Genomic DNA, 13,285 nt, shown 5'->3' on the forward strand with positions numbered 1-13,285 from the left:
AGCTCTTTGCAACCCAAACGATTAGACGACCAAACGACCCACTAAACAAACTGTATCATAATATACCCATCGAATCCATTATATTGCGAAAGATTCGAGAATGGGGGGTTTCTATCAACCCATGTTAGCAGGACAAGAGCAGGGCTAGGGATGGCCCCTTAACTGAATAGTTGTCAATGGTGCAGATTACTGAGTATCTTCATTAAACAAATTCGAGGGATATTGTGATTGCAAGCAACGAATGAGATTCTGGAGTTATATTATTCTAAGCGTTATAAATCGGATAAGGTCACAGTCGGTGTTATAGGATGCTCGCGAGGGAATACTGGCTTTGCGCTTGGTGTATGCCATGATTCGAAGAGCTTTCGTTCATGGGAATGAAATATGTCAGCGATATGCTGTAGATAGAAGTTTGAAAATGATTTTTTTTAAATAGATATATAAAGGCCAGCTAATATACCACCCAGAATATGCAGTCTGACACTGTCTGGCATTTACGCCAGTATTCCCATACATAAAGTCACACCCAATACCTCATGTAATCACCCTAAAACTCCCTACTCACCCCAACATCACAAACATCAAACACCCCCCTCTCATCAACCCCACTCCTCTTCAACGCCCTCCTCAACAACCCCGGCGGCTCCATCACATCCTCCTCCGCCACCGCCCACGTCCCCCAATGAATCCCCATCGCCCTCCGACACCTCGTATCCTTGAAAATCTCCACCGCATCAAACGGATTCGAATGCACCGTACTCAACACATGTCGTGGCTTGTACGCTCCGATCGGAATAAGTCCGAGATCAAACGGTCCGCGAAATTCGCCAATTTCCTTGAAAGCAGGACAGACGGGCAGATGCGCGAATTCGCGACCCCAGTCGTCGAGTTCGGGGGGGAGGTAGGGCACGGTGCGGTAGCCGGTGTCGCCGGCGAAGTAGATGGATTTGGTGCCGGAGGTGATGGACCAGGAGGCCCAGAGGGTGGTGGCTTTGTTGAAGGGGGTGCGGGCGGAGGTGTGTTGGGTTGGGAGGCAGGATATTGTTGCTGTGATTTCATTGCTGTCTGAGGGGTGAGGGGCCGAGGCATCAGGGGAGGATTGTTCGGCAGTTGATTTGTGTGGAGTGAGGGTGAGAGTGATATCCTCCCACCAGTCTAGCTCGACAGCGTTCTGGATACCACAGTCTGTGAACCATTTCTTGAGACCCTTTGGGACAAAGAACTGGGCCGAGGGGTGATGTTTGTGTATATCCATAACGGTAGGGTACGAAAGATGGTCGTAGTGAGAGTGGCTGATGATCACCTGCATCATTCAGCTATCATTTCTAACAGACACAGGCAAACGACTTACACAATCAATGATAGGAATATCAGAAACATCGCAAGGCCTCTCCGTAAACCGCCGATGACCGATCCAGGAGAACGGCGAACAGCGCTCTTCAAACACAGGATCAAACAGAACTCGCAAGCCCGTGGGAAACTCCACAAAGTAACAGGCATGACCTAGCCATGTTGCGCGCAGGACAGATGATCCGGTCCTAGATGCGAGGAACGTTGGTTTGACCACAGAGACCGTCGATGCAGCTGTATCAGGTTTCTGGCTGTTTCCGGAGAAGAATTTGTGTTTGAAGGCTATGTCAACTCTATGATCTCTTGAAAATGAGGGAAAGAAGCATACTGAATCATATCCCTGAATATTTCAGGAAAGGTAAAGTCCTTCGAACTCGGCCATGGATTCACAAAGCTTTTGGCGTTTCCGGTTGCATCTCGAACCCAGTGGTTCTTGTCACTTGCGCTCTCTGGCGCTGTTCTTGATAAGGTCGGCGGACTCAAGGTTAAGGTATATTGAGATGCGGAACTCATTCTGGCGAACTTTGGGGGTGCAGTTGTAACTACAGGCCGTGGGCGCTTGAGCAACGATAACAGTGGGACGCTTCTCCGCATAGTACGGATAGCAGCCGGTTGGGAAAGTCTAGAACAGAAGTAGTCCAGAGACAAACAGGTTGGCTTTTACGTCGCGGTTAAGTGACCCGTCTCGGGGTGAGATTAGGCGTCCCATTTCCGGCCACTCCGGGTTTAAGCCTAGCCACGTGGCCCAGGCCCTCGGCGCAAGTTACATGGATTGCATGGGTAATGGCATTATGCAGCTAACTACTAGACAAAATGGCATCCAAGATAGCTGTGGAAGATTATCCCCGGAACACAAAGTCGAGGACCCCCAGAGGCGATCCAGGAGGCACATGAACCCCCTCCAGTTGGAATCGGGCATCAGCTCGCCGAATCACCTCAGTCCAGTCCTCCAATCGTCGCTCCTTGGAGTTGCAGGCCACATGCATTTGCAGGTCAATCGCCGCGATAAACTTCCTGATCGGCAATGGCGTCGTCGACTGGCCTTCCTCGTCGTGGTCCGCTGGTACGACAAAATCAAACACGAGCAGATGATTGCCTGGCTGGAGAACGCCGAGGAGATTCCGGACAATCTGCAAGACATATTTGTCGGACCAGTCATGCAAGACTGACTTCAGGAGGAAAACATCCGCTGGGACATCCTGTGGCTGGAAGAAGTCATGTGCCTGAAACTGGATACGGGAGGCATATGGAGAGGATCCGACATTCGCGTCAAAGGCACCCTGGGCAGCGGCCAGGTCCTGCACCACGAGCTTCAACTTGGGATAGTTCTCAGCCAGAATGACACTGATATGTCCAGCAGACCCTCCGACCTGAGGGTGTCAGTATTGCCCTCACTTCACATGGAGGTAGACTTACATCGACGACGGTGGCCTCGTTCAAGCTGTCCCAGTCGAATTCCTTCAGGGTCATCTCCGTCATGGCCCCGCTTGTTTCTCGCAGCCCCTGCATCGCCTGGGCAAAGCGCTCCGCACGGAAGCCTTTCGGCTGGTCCGGCCGCTCAAAGTCTTCCAGGTAAGTCCAAAGATCTGTACCCCGCTGCCGGCCATTGTCCGTCGCCAGCGGCAGGGCACACGTTGCAACATCCTCAGGGGGCTCTGCATGGCCAACAAACCACTTCTTCAAGGCGTCGACACCAACTGTAGCGGCTGGCCTGACATCCTCCATGTTGTGTGCGACAAAGGCCCGCACAAAAGGAAAGCGCACCATATGTGCAGATGCTGCCGTGTGCACTACACGGTCTGAACCTGGCTCTTCCTCAGAAAAGACAAACATAGTGAATGCCAGTCTCAAGAATCGTCGTACAATCTGCTCAGGCAGGTTGGTGGACTGGGCAATGTCGGCATAGCTAGCTGAGCCATTGAGAGGAACTGCATGCCAGAAATCGAAGTTGTTGAAAACATCAAAGGTGAGCAGCGCGTGGTTCAGCTTCTCACGTTAGCAACTTTCTATGAATAAAGAAAGTCTTAAGGATCAGCTTACAAACATGCTTTCTTGGAACCAAAAGTCGCTAGAACCGGTGATGAGATGATGCAGACCTTCCAAGGACTCCAAAAGCTTCATTCGGATGCCTTGGACATCGGGGAAGGGGGGCAACGACACCGGAGCGTCAGCTGCGAATGATGGCTCGGGCTGATCCAAAGCTTTGAGCTGATCAGCGAGAGACTTGGAAAGAGCTGAAATGGTAGATCCAAGGCTCTCCAGGTTCTGGGATTGTGCAGCCATAGCTCGCGGTCAATGGAGTCGCGGACTCTGAATGAATGAAAATGATGTGAATAACTCAAGTGCAATTTACAGCGAAAGTCCCTTTTATAGCCCTCTTCGCCCTATCTCTCACCCTTCATTGCCTACCTTGCCTACCTTGGGCCGTATGAAGCCCCATCGGCTACACCGGTCATGAGGCACAAGCACAACCTTCGATATGAGCTATATTTCCTCCCCAATATGCCAATGCATCAATCCAAGCTTTTTGATACGTGTGGGACTTGCATACTGACAGCTAACGAAGGCACTGACCCGGTATACTGGCTCGGATACGCTACCGATGCGTCTGACGAGGTCCGTGCGGTTGTATACTTGCTCAATACGAGGTCAAGAGATCGACTTGCGGATTTCCGCATCCGGCATCCACTTCGGTGAGATGGATATTAGCATCATCGGGTCTTTATTCTAATACGATGGGGGCCAGTTGGGATGTTCGAGTGTGCTGTGGTAGCTGGGTTGGGTTGAGCCTCACGGACAAATGTTATCAAGGCGCGGCAAGGGAAGTTCGGTGCTTCTGACGCGGGTCGGCTATCTGGGAGGTTCTGTGGTTGGAAGGTGTTGTATGGATAAACATTCCGTCATGTTGGTCAGAATGGTGGTGTTATATGCCTCTACTGTATGTCCGTGAGTGAGAAGCCCACGGGATGGGGTCAACAAACCAGTACTCCCAATGGCACTGTATCTATCATCGCAGACCAAGTACTACAGGATGCAAGTAGACTGACGCTTCTCTGGCATCTTGCTTAATATGATCCATTGAAAATCTAACAATCACATCCGATCATTCCGGCTTTCCTTCCCACCACCGTCCACCGCGTCCAAGCATGATAAGCTCCCGCATAGGTTTCTTTCAACGCCTCGGGAAACGCCACCCTCAACCGGCTAGCTACATCATCATTTCTCGTATTTTGCACAATCATCCCGTGCACCATCAAGACACATTCATGGAGCGTGTAGCCCATGTACCCCGGTGCATCCCTCGTATCAGACTTGACATCCCGGAAACCACTTTTCTCAAATAGTGTCGGGAGCTCCGGGATCCAATGTGCAGTAAGCCGATGGTCTGCAGAACGAGTGATCTTGATGATTTCCTCCAGTGCGGCGGTGCTTTTACCCTGATTGGCATTCTCAATCCGTGTTGAGTGGACGTCTACGTCTCCCCATTGGAGGTAGCCTCCGGGTTCTTATATCGATTATCAGATGATGTGAGAGTGACTCAAACAGGATGGAGCGTACTCAGAAGCTTAAACACGTTCCTCAGTGCATTCTCAATTTCATCGTCCAGGAGAACAAACGTGAGCATTCGCACATGCACGATATCATAAGTACCCTGGAGTTCTTTGGGAGGCTCTTGTTTGATATTCCACTGGTGCAGATTGATATTGGACGGGAGTAGCTCTTTCGGCGGCACGGCCTGGAAGGAACTGTCGAAGCCATCCAGTTGGACTGACGGCGGAAGCCGACGACTGAGATCGGTAAGGAAGGTCCTATATTACCATTTAGCATCCGGAACCCTTGACGGCTCGTCCGGTGGCTGCCTACCCGGTTCCAGTGGCTACATCCGCGATTTTGAGATCTGGGTTTTGCAACGGAATGTCTGGATGGAGATGATATCCGAATAGTTCGACCCAGAGGTAGTGGTGGAGGTTGATACTGTTTCAGTCAGATTTCCGTAGGGTATCTAAATGGTTGGTGCATACCGGTTATTGTCGAGGTAATCTCGAGCGAAGACGTATTCCGGTGCAGACATCTTGACACGGGTATGCTGATTTAGTCCTCGAGTCTGCTAGAAAAAGAATTCTCCTGCTCGAGGAACAGGCACGGTCAGCGACCCTGGAGACCTATAATAAATGATCAGACCCTGCTTAGAAGATGATACTTTAGCGCATGACGCAAGTTGTAGGAAGCCTTTGGCCCGAGGTCACACGATGCTGCCTGCGCACCACCCCTGTCAGGCATCCCGGGACGCCTAAACGCTAATAGTTCCGATATCAGGATTAGACAAAGAAAACCCGTCCCCGACAACCGACGCACAAACCCCCTGAATTTCAAAGTCTAAGCCTTCAACTTGGACTTGCCAAGCTCGAACCTTACCTACCACTTACCAGTCCACGAACACCCACACCCACACCCACATCCGAACTCACCAAAATGTCCCCCCGAACAATTCAAATCCCAATTCGACGGCGTCTTCTACGGCAGTCCGGACGACGCTCGGTCCTACATGGCAGGTCTACTCAACTCGAACTACCTGTGGTCCCAAGCCGGGAGCAATAGAACGGACTTTGATCGCGCAGTCGGAAAAGCCACCTACCTTCGAGCCAACTGTAGGAAATGGGAGAGTTGCTTGATGTTCTTTGCGCAGGATGGGAATCGGGTTGCGGCGCGATTGGTGGCTGATATGGGCGCTGGGGGATCAGCCAGAGACGAAGGTGGAGGTGATGATGATGTTGGAGGTGGATGGGGAGGGGAAGTGGTTGGCGGCTTGGGAGCAGGCGACGGAGATTTTGGGGTGAGAATACTTGGCTTCAAGCTGCGTTGTCATGGTGTACTTGTGAGGTTAGAGGGGTGGGGGATGGTCTTCAGCATGTTGCTTTGGCAAGCAGATACCCAAGCGTTCATGGTTGGAAGTGATAGAAGATGGCTGGTTATCTGCCGTGGTCTCTGTTTGATTGTTCTGTTTGATGGCCAGATGAACCCACCAAGATGAGATATCGTCATCAGATGGTAGAAAAGTAGCAGAGCACAAATACAATTAAAGCCCTTTAGCTAACAGAAAAGTAGATTCAATGAGAGTGATTGAAGAAAGGACTAAGAATATCATGCAGCAAGTGTAATGCTGATGGCCGCCCACCCAGCCTAACCTCTCTACATGTTATCTTCTCTCCAACTGTCCCTTTAAAAGAGTATAATCGTAATCAATGAGACTGAACGGAATCGAAAAACCATCAATGTAGGAGATTCAATGATGCCTTGACAGAGTTTAGCAAGTGGGTAGATTAAGGCTATTGAGGCGAGATAAATGGCAGTTAACCAATTGTTGTTAGGCATGGTATTGAGAAGATGCTAGCGAGTCAGGCAAAGAAATATCACACCTTTCATGACTTATTTGCCAGTCAAAAGCTGATCGGCCTCATCTTTCAACTCATCCGTACTTGGATATTCGCCACGCCAACACTTGTTGATTATCCTTCCACATAGAACATCATCAACATTCGGGAAGGTGTCTGATTCAGGCCAGCGGAGGTCAGGGTTCTCAGGACTGAAGAAATAGTACTTATGGACATGCCAGGACGAAATAGAGTAGAGAATCCAACCTAAATGCAGTATTTCAATACGAACATCCAAGTCGTTTTCCTTCACGGACGTAACATCGATATCAAGCGGTAGTAGCATAGACTGTCCGAAATCTGACAATTTGAGCTGCTCATCCAGAATCAAGATATTCCTAAGAGCAATATCGTCTACAAACACTTTGCGAGAATGAACATAGGAGAAAGTCTCAATAAGACTCAATATCCAGGTAATTTTCAATGCGTCATCAGGCTCTGGGTGGGTTTCTAGATAGGACTCGAGATCCCCTTGTGCAAGAGCTAGCTCAATTCCATATTGAGATGTTCGGAAGCAAGGAACAATCCCTTTGTAGCTGCCCAGGCGTTCAAAGACCCGGATCTCATTCTCTAGAATTTGCTGGTTCACTTCGTTTATATATTCCATATTCCCGCGGTCTCTGGAGCCCACGGGCTGATATTGCTTGGCTGTCTTAACAGCACGGTCTTGCCCCATCTGAAAGATCATCCCAGTCATGCCTATCCCGATTACTGGGAGACCAACGTAAGGATCTTGAAGCAGTAGAGAAGGTCGAGTATTGTCAGTTGGTTCGGACATATTCACGCGCTCTACTTGTTCCACTTGGGACTGAGCAACGTAAGAGTCTCCTGTCATTTGAGAATATTGAGCCTGGGGATTCTCGAGCTCTGCAACGTTCTGAAAGGAATTAAACAAGAGAAGACCAAAAGAACTCAATACAGCTTACCTTTGATTCATGCAACTCGTGAGTTGCAGAAGGTTAGATTCATCTGACAGCCAGGTGCGAATCTTGGAGAGTATTATGGTCTACGAGTGCGCGCAGGAGGAAAGTGTGCAATCAAGGGGTGTACCACTGGACAGAGCCGCTGGTCAGAGACTGAGTTTTTGGAAACAGCCAACGCTTACTCCGTCCTACAGGTGATACTACTACGAATCACCTGGTCGGGGGTAGTCTAATCTAATTGGATCATTACTGAGCACGCCGTCCCTAGTTATTCCCCGGAACACTGTGTGACCCAGAAAAGAACACAGTCTCTTCGGCATTTGCCTTGACCTTGAGGGTAATAAGGAGGTAATCTGGAAGCATAACGGGATGAAAGGTGTTCTATTCAATAGTGCATAAAGCAGGTCCTCAATTTGAAGCATCTGTTCTATCTAGGCAGCAAGCGATATAGAATTGCTGGCTACAAGGAGTTTGCTAATTTGAGAACTACGCGACGACAGCAACATGCCCCTGTGGCGTATGCACTGTAGCCGCCCTGCACCTGCACAGCCATCTCGCTATTTCCACTCTTCCTAAGGCCATCACTTCTGCCGACAAACGGGACAAAGGTGTGCACGGTTTGTGCTTGATGTCTTAGAGGTTTGCTTAGGAGGATCAGGACACCATGATGGGGGTGAGCGCCGTTGCGCTTGGGGACACATCCGAGGAGTCGGCTCTTCAGGGATATTGACATTATACTTGCACTTAGCGAAGTAAACTGGAGCTGGGTTTTCAATGAAGCACATGGTGAAGGCGAGGATACTTTCTACTGTTAGTTCCGAGCAAAGTGGGCCAGCTAAGCATTCACGGTATTGGGGGAAATCACATACCAACAACGTGTTCAGGTGACGAAGTCCTTGATGTTTGGCCGCCTATGAATGATTGGAAAGACACAGTTGTTGTATCTCTACTTATAGATGCCTTACCCTTCTCAGAATCGTCTGGTTGGCCAATCTCTCATGCCCGCATGCTCATCGAGTCAGTGTCCTGCTGGCTTGATTCGCTAGGAAGATGCACAAGCCTAGGTAATTGTTGCGCCTGTGTTATCACCGTGAGTATCTCTTGCAGTTGTTGTCTCCCGTTGCAGGGCCTTGGATTACCCTCACTTAGCGGTCCGCTTCAAATGAGCTCGGAAACCTGCACCTTCCGTGGAGGATGGCAAAGGTGTGTTATGCTTCGCATCATCCTGTGTTCCAACTGCACAAGTTATGTCCACAATCTATCTTCCGGCTGCTGTGATTGTACATCAAATCAACGGCCATTGTGCCTTTTGGTTGAAGCCTAGAGGCTGGAGGCTATGGGGAAGCTTCCGGGGACTGGGTCAGACCTAGGCTTTGTATTATTATTGGAGATGAAAAAGATAATCCAAGAGTAAGGGCAGGTTTTAAACAACGGCAGTATCTCACGCGCACGGGAAAGATTGCTTCGATGTAAAAGATGCCTCAGATATAGTCTCATATGCATGTACATAGCAAAAGGATGTAAGGTTACTCAGAACTTACTAAATGCGGTTCCCTTTCAGATGATTGTCTGGGCTAGAATTATTCCATGGGTACATTTGAGCACTATGGCAAGCGCTTTCTATTACCAAACGCCCAGAGGGCCATTTATGAACAATGCAGACGATGGGGTCTGTTGGGGGCGTGAGGAATGGTGTGCAGTTGACTATTTCGAATGTTGACGAGGATTTCACTTCGTCATCAACTTCTTCCCAATGTATGGCTTTGCGGTGATTCAACTTCTACAGCAATCTAGCATCACTCATACTTCAAGCAGTAAAGCATCTACAAGACTGGTATCGCACCGTGGTCCTAATAGACTAAGGAATATGGATTGAAGTCACGCTAATGGAACGATAAATAGATTTAGATACTATCATATGTGAGTCTTCTTTAACTGGTTAGGTAGCAAGGGGAGGTATGGGTCTACTATGTGCGACAGGAAAAACAGCATAAGCTCTTTATATGGAAGACAAGAGCAGGTGCTGTCTCGGACTCTACAGTGGCACGAAGCCCGATGTGCGAGAATAGTTTCCGGAGTGGGCCTCTTAAGAAACGACGATGTAGATAAATCTAGACCAAGCCAACAATGCCCAGCAAAAGAACTACAACTACAAAGGGTATTAATGCTATGCTTCTTCCTCATTACAACCCGACTGCCAAGAAAAAACAGTCGGGAACAAAAAAATAAAAAAGAGGGTATGAGCCCAGCCCGGCTCGATCGGACAACCTTACGATCTGGAGTCGCTGATTGATTTGTTAGATGCTGATTTGATCCGCTAGCGGATAGGAGTAAACTTACTACGCGCTACCAATTGCGCCATAGGCCCATAGATGTCTACTTTGCAACCCGACTGCCAAGAAAAAACAGTCGGGAATAAAAAAATAAAAAAGAGGGTATGAGCCCAGCCCGGCTCGATCGGACAACCTTACGATCTGGAGTCGCTGATTGATTTGTTAGATGCTGATTTGATCCGCTAGCGGATAGGAGTAAACTTACTACGCGCTACCAATTGCGCCATAGGCCCATAGATGTCTACTTTGCAACCAAACAGGCTTTACGTCTCAGAGCTTCGAACTGGGTGTGATCGCCTTCCTCCGCATCTGCCGAATCGAGACATCCACCTCCTCAGCTGGACTGCGACTCGATGCGTCTTCGAATAGTTTTCTGCCGACAAGATCTGACATGTGCAAAACTCGCGATGAGACTGTTGCGCCGTCGCGGCGGTTTTTACTGCAAGAAATTAGACTTGTATATGTGGAGGAACGGTTCACTCACCCCTCACGTCTAGACTGCGCGATCAGCTCGGTGAAATTCCAGAGACGGCCACGAGGAACCAATTTTCCAGTAGTTGGATCCCGCTCGGGCGTCCATTCAGCAGCCAATTTCATATTAGAGACTTTCGATTCCTTGCTTTTCGCGACTTGAATGATGCCTTCCTCCGCGAAGCGCTGGTAGGAGTTTTTAAGGGTCTCTTTGTTGACGGCTTCGAAGTAAGAGAGGTCGCCTTGGTGGTAGAGGGTTTTCCCAAGCTACATTGTTAGATTAATGCGTCAAATGCGGTACAGGGTTGTCTTACCAGTTGGGCATTGTCTTGTGCCTTGTTTAAATCGATCCAGACGTCGTCCGCGCCGTTTAGAGGCGGAGCAAGTCCCAAGAGGGAAACTGAGCCCAGCCACGAGGCTTCAATGAATGGCCAGATCAAGAAGCAATAGAAGTCATAGTTCTCACGCCCGCACTGACGTTCTGCATCGCTGAGCTCGACGAAGAGCGGTTCCCCGGTGGTGTCTCGGCTGACTCTAATTACATTATCTTTCTCGAGTCCTCGGAGCGTCTTTTCCAGGTTGGTTGTTAAGCCCTCGGGAGGGAAGATGAATTCACCACGGAAAAGCTGCAATAATCAATAGGATGTCGCAACAACACTCGAGATGTGCTTACCTGAGAGAGGAATGAAACCTGGTTTACGAGGTCTGTGTAGGACATGCGCTGAAAAGACGGCCCGCCGCCTTGCTTGATTTTCGTGTACATTGCCGCAGACACCAATGCTTCGGTGATAAACAAGTGGATTGTCATGTTGCGATAGAATGAAAGTTGGAAGCGATCCACGGCAAAGAAAGTCGGCTCAACCAGTCCGCTCACTTCACCCACAATCTGCGGACCCAAGACCTCCAGGGCTCGGTCAACAACGACATCCGTGGGATAGCGGTAGAAGTGAGCGACTCGTCCGCCCTTCGCTCGAACACGCTCACATAGCCATTCGACACGCCGGACCAATTCGCCTTTCCCAACACCTCGTCCACGAAGAGTGAGAAGCACTGTACCAACAAGTGCCGTCGGCATCATCACAGACACGTCGTTGATATCGGACAGAACCCTGTATCCTAACGACCTTAGCACCCGACCTCTGTCGGCGTAACTCAATTTCGGTCCGCCATCTGTGATGATCTGCTCAGGCATGCGAGATAGTTGCTGGGCGATAAACTCTCTCAGGCTCCATGGCTCATGGAATCGGACGTCCACCCGACCAAGCTTCAAGGACAGAACCGAAGAGGAGGATAGAAAATCAGCCAAGTTTTCCTTCCTTTTCGGCTGACCAAGAAGTTCACTAATGTATGACCTAGGTATTGTTAGCATTTCTGTATAATGCTGATCAATGGAAACATACTCAGTCTCGATGACCTTGTCGTATTGTGTGCTGACAGGACATATGATGGTGTCCTCTACGCGGCCTGAAAGAACACTGTCCAGGATGAAGCTCAGAATACCAAATTTGGGCGACAGGAGCTTTCCGGTTCTGGAGCGACCACCTTCGATGAAGCATTCAAAGTTGAAACCCTGCTGTAAAAGCGTATCGATATAGGCTTGCACGACAGTATTATACAGCGGGTCGTTTCCGAAGCTCCTTCGAATCCACATAGCGCCTAGCTTGTCAGCAAGGCAGCAGACTGCAACGGGTCAGACCATACCTGCATGCTGTAGGAAAGGCCCGAGCATCGGGATATTGAGGTTCTCGCCCGCCACGACTACTGGAAGCCCAATCCCAAGACGATAGCAGATAAGCTGGAGCGACACATAGTCGACATGAGACTTGTGGCAAGGCAAGAAGACAATAGACTGCTTCTTAGCAGCTGCGTCTTCCGCAACCGATCTCAACCGGAGAACTTCTTCACTCGATACGTGTATTCCTGCAACTCTGTTAACAACACTCCTCATCTTCAACATTTAAATCCCACCTTGATGATAAGCGCGCGTCAGAAGCTGCGTGCACAAATAATATGCCCCTCGAATAAATCTCTTGCTCTCCATCTTGCAAATCATGTTATCTAGCATGGAGTCCACCACTTCCTTGAGATTACTCTCTATTTCATTCCGACGATGTATCTTCTTCTGCGCCAAGGGGCCCGGATTCACATCCAACAGCCCATCCTTCTCTTCGACTTCCAATCGCGCCTCCGCAAGCTCCTTCACTTTCCCTTGTAACAGAGGACTCGCTAGGATTCGTGACTTCATCCGATCGCCAAACCCAGAGTAAAATATCGGTTGTCCGATCACATCATCGTAGGCGCGCCACCCGGTTCCCGACATATAGAGGCTCACTTCCCGGAGGAAGTCGAAAGGGTTCTCGCGAAATCGCGCCATATGGCGGACAAGGTTGCGCTCGGCGATCTGTTCATCTTGAGGTTCCGGCCCTCCAGTAACTCCGCTGGGGTGAATGGTGAGTTTGTTTCCCACGATCTCGAGATCCGGGGCGGATTCGCCGACCGGAGACTTGTCGGAGGGCATTGTCTCGGGCGGGGGGAACGGAATGCTGATCAGTTCAGGGGATGATTTCGAGGATATCTAGAGCGCAACGACCATTGACTGTTAAGAAGGAGTCAGATAAGTTCAAATAAGGGGAAGAGCACCGAGAGGCAAACCCATGATCGACCAGCGCCTGGTTCCTGGTAGGCAAGCGAAACTCCAACCAACGACGATCCCCGGCATTTCCCCAGAATGCCTCGGATGATTCGAGCTGCTCCGCTCACGTGAGAACGAACGGTC

General features: G+C 49.7%; 6 protein-coding genes across 6 annotated transcripts; 1 reads left to right on the forward strand and 5 right to left on the reverse strand.

The window, feature by feature from the left end:
• Window positions 1-450: 450 nt before the first annotated feature.
• On the reverse strand, window positions 451-1,994 carry BO80DRAFT_425260 (dioxygenase). The gene is made up of 3 exons (XM_025719479.1): window positions 1,679-1,994; window positions 1,352-1,625; window positions 451-1,303 (listed from the first exon to the last, which is right to left on the reverse strand). The coding sequence occupies exons 1-3, from the start codon at window positions 1,861-1,863 to the stop codon at window positions 548-550; spliced, it is 1,215 nt and encodes a 404-aa protein (XP_025575192.1). The 5' UTR covers window positions 1,864-1,994; the 3' UTR covers window positions 451-547.
• A 195-nt stretch (window positions 1,995-2,189) lies between these two features.
• Window positions 2,190-3,715, reverse strand: BO80DRAFT_475501 (O-methyltransferase; the record flags this gene model as incomplete). Its single annotated transcript, XM_025723214.1, has 3 exons — window positions 3,391-3,715; window positions 2,767-3,336; window positions 2,190-2,720 (listed from the first exon to the last, which is right to left on the reverse strand). The coding sequence occupies exons 1-3, from the start codon at window positions 3,631-3,633 to the stop codon at window positions 2,190-2,192; spliced, it is 1,344 nt and encodes a 447-aa protein (XP_025575193.1). The 5' UTR covers window positions 3,634-3,715.
• Window positions 3,716-4,401: 686 nt separating this feature from the next.
• On the reverse strand, window positions 4,402-5,563 carry BO80DRAFT_425262 (uncharacterized protein). The gene is made up of 4 exons (XM_025719480.1): window positions 5,373-5,563; window positions 5,215-5,325; window positions 4,909-5,159; window positions 4,402-4,855 (listed from the first exon to the last, which is right to left on the reverse strand). The coding sequence occupies exons 1-4, from the start codon at window positions 5,420-5,422 to the stop codon at window positions 4,437-4,439; spliced, it is 831 nt and encodes a 276-aa protein (XP_025575194.1). The 5' UTR covers window positions 5,423-5,563; the 3' UTR covers window positions 4,402-4,436.
• Window positions 5,564-5,678: 115 nt separating this feature from the next.
• Window positions 5,679-6,452, forward strand: BO80DRAFT_89034 (uncharacterized protein). The gene has a single exon (XM_025724887.1). The coding sequence runs from the start codon at window positions 5,897-5,899 to the stop codon at window positions 6,380-6,382; it is 486 nt and encodes a 161-aa protein (XP_025575195.1). The 5' UTR covers window positions 5,679-5,896; the 3' UTR covers window positions 6,383-6,452.
• Window positions 6,453-6,777: 325 nt separating this feature from the next.
• Window positions 6,778-8,490, reverse strand: BO80DRAFT_475504 (uncharacterized protein; the record flags this gene model as incomplete). The annotated part of the gene is made up of 3 exons (XM_025723215.1): window positions 6,778-7,659; window positions 8,036-8,086; window positions 8,305-8,490. The coding sequence occupies 3 exons, from the start codon at window positions 8,488-8,490 to the stop codon at window positions 6,778-6,780; spliced, it is 1,119 nt and encodes a 372-aa protein (XP_025575196.1).
• Window positions 8,491-9,837: 1,347 nt separating this feature from the next.
• On the reverse strand, window positions 9,838-13,203 carry BO80DRAFT_425263 (lysophospholipid acyltransferase family protein). The gene is made up of 9 exons (XM_025719481.1): window positions 13,162-13,203; window positions 12,478-13,105; window positions 12,211-12,429; window positions 11,910-12,165; window positions 11,183-11,861; window positions 10,824-11,135; window positions 10,523-10,776; window positions 10,244-10,477; window positions 9,838-9,990 (listed from the first exon to the last, which is right to left on the reverse strand). The coding sequence occupies exons 2-8, from the start codon at window positions 13,025-13,027 to the stop codon at window positions 10,309-10,311; spliced, it is 2,439 nt and encodes an 812-aa protein (XP_025575197.1). The 5' UTR covers window positions 13,028-13,105; window positions 13,162-13,203; the 3' UTR covers window positions 9,838-9,990; window positions 10,244-10,308.
• Window positions 13,204-13,285: the final 82 nt, after the last annotated feature.

Source organism: Aspergillus ibericus (genome assembly GCF_003184845.1).
Source record: "Aspergillus ibericus CBS 121593 unplaced genomic scaffold BO80scaffold_20, whole genome shotgun sequence".
In the NCBI taxonomy this organism is placed as follows: domain Eukaryota; kingdom Fungi; phylum Ascomycota; class Eurotiomycetes; order Eurotiales; family Aspergillaceae; genus Aspergillus; species Aspergillus ibericus.

What these genes read in the sequence shown, in the direction of transcription:
- BO80DRAFT_425263 (XM_025719481.1), bottom strand. Translation starts at nt 13,027, where the DNA reads ATGCCCTCCGACAAGTCTCCGGTCGGCGAATCCGCCCCGGATCTCGAG. An exon ending in GCCTTTCCTACAGCATGCAG is followed by an intron (nt 12,166 to 12,210) that starts GTATGGTCTGAC and finishes CTGACAAGCTAG; the next exon opens with GCGCTATGTGGATTCGAAGG. An exon ending in CACAAGACAATGCCCAACTG is followed by an intron (nt 10,777 to 10,823) that starts GTAAGACAACCC and finishes CTAACAATGTAG; the next exon opens with CTTGGGAAAACCCTCTACCA.
- BO80DRAFT_425262 (XM_025719480.1), bottom strand. Translation starts at nt 5,422, where the DNA reads ATGTCTGCACCGGAATACGTCTTCGCTCGAGATTACCTCGACAATAAC. An exon ending in GATGTAGCCACTGGAACCGG is followed by an intron (nt 5,160 to 5,214) that starts GTAGGCAGCCAC and finishes ATGGTAATATAG; the next exon opens with GACCTTCCTTACCGATCTCA. An exon ending in GAACGTGTTTAAGCTTCTGA is followed by an intron (nt 4,856 to 4,908) that starts GTACGCTCCATC and finishes AATCGATATAAG; the next exon opens with AACCCGGAGGCTACCTCCAA.
- BO80DRAFT_89034 (XM_025724887.1), top strand. Translation starts at nt 5,897, where the DNA reads ATGGCAGGTCTACTCAACTCGAACTACCTGTGGTCCCAAGCCGGGAGC.
- BO80DRAFT_425260 (XM_025719479.1), bottom strand. Translation starts at nt 1,863, where the DNA reads ATGAGTTCCGCATCTCAATATACCTTAACCTTGAGTCCGCCGACCTTA. An exon ending in ATATTCAGGGATATGATTCA is followed by an intron (nt 1,626 to 1,678) that starts GTATGCTTCTTT and finishes CATAGCCTTCAA; the next exon opens with ACACAAATTCTTCTCCGGAA. An exon ending in ATATTCCTATCATTGATTGT is followed by an intron (nt 1,304 to 1,351) that starts GTAAGTCGTTTG and finishes TGAATGATGCAG; the next exon opens with GTGATCATCAGCCACTCTCA.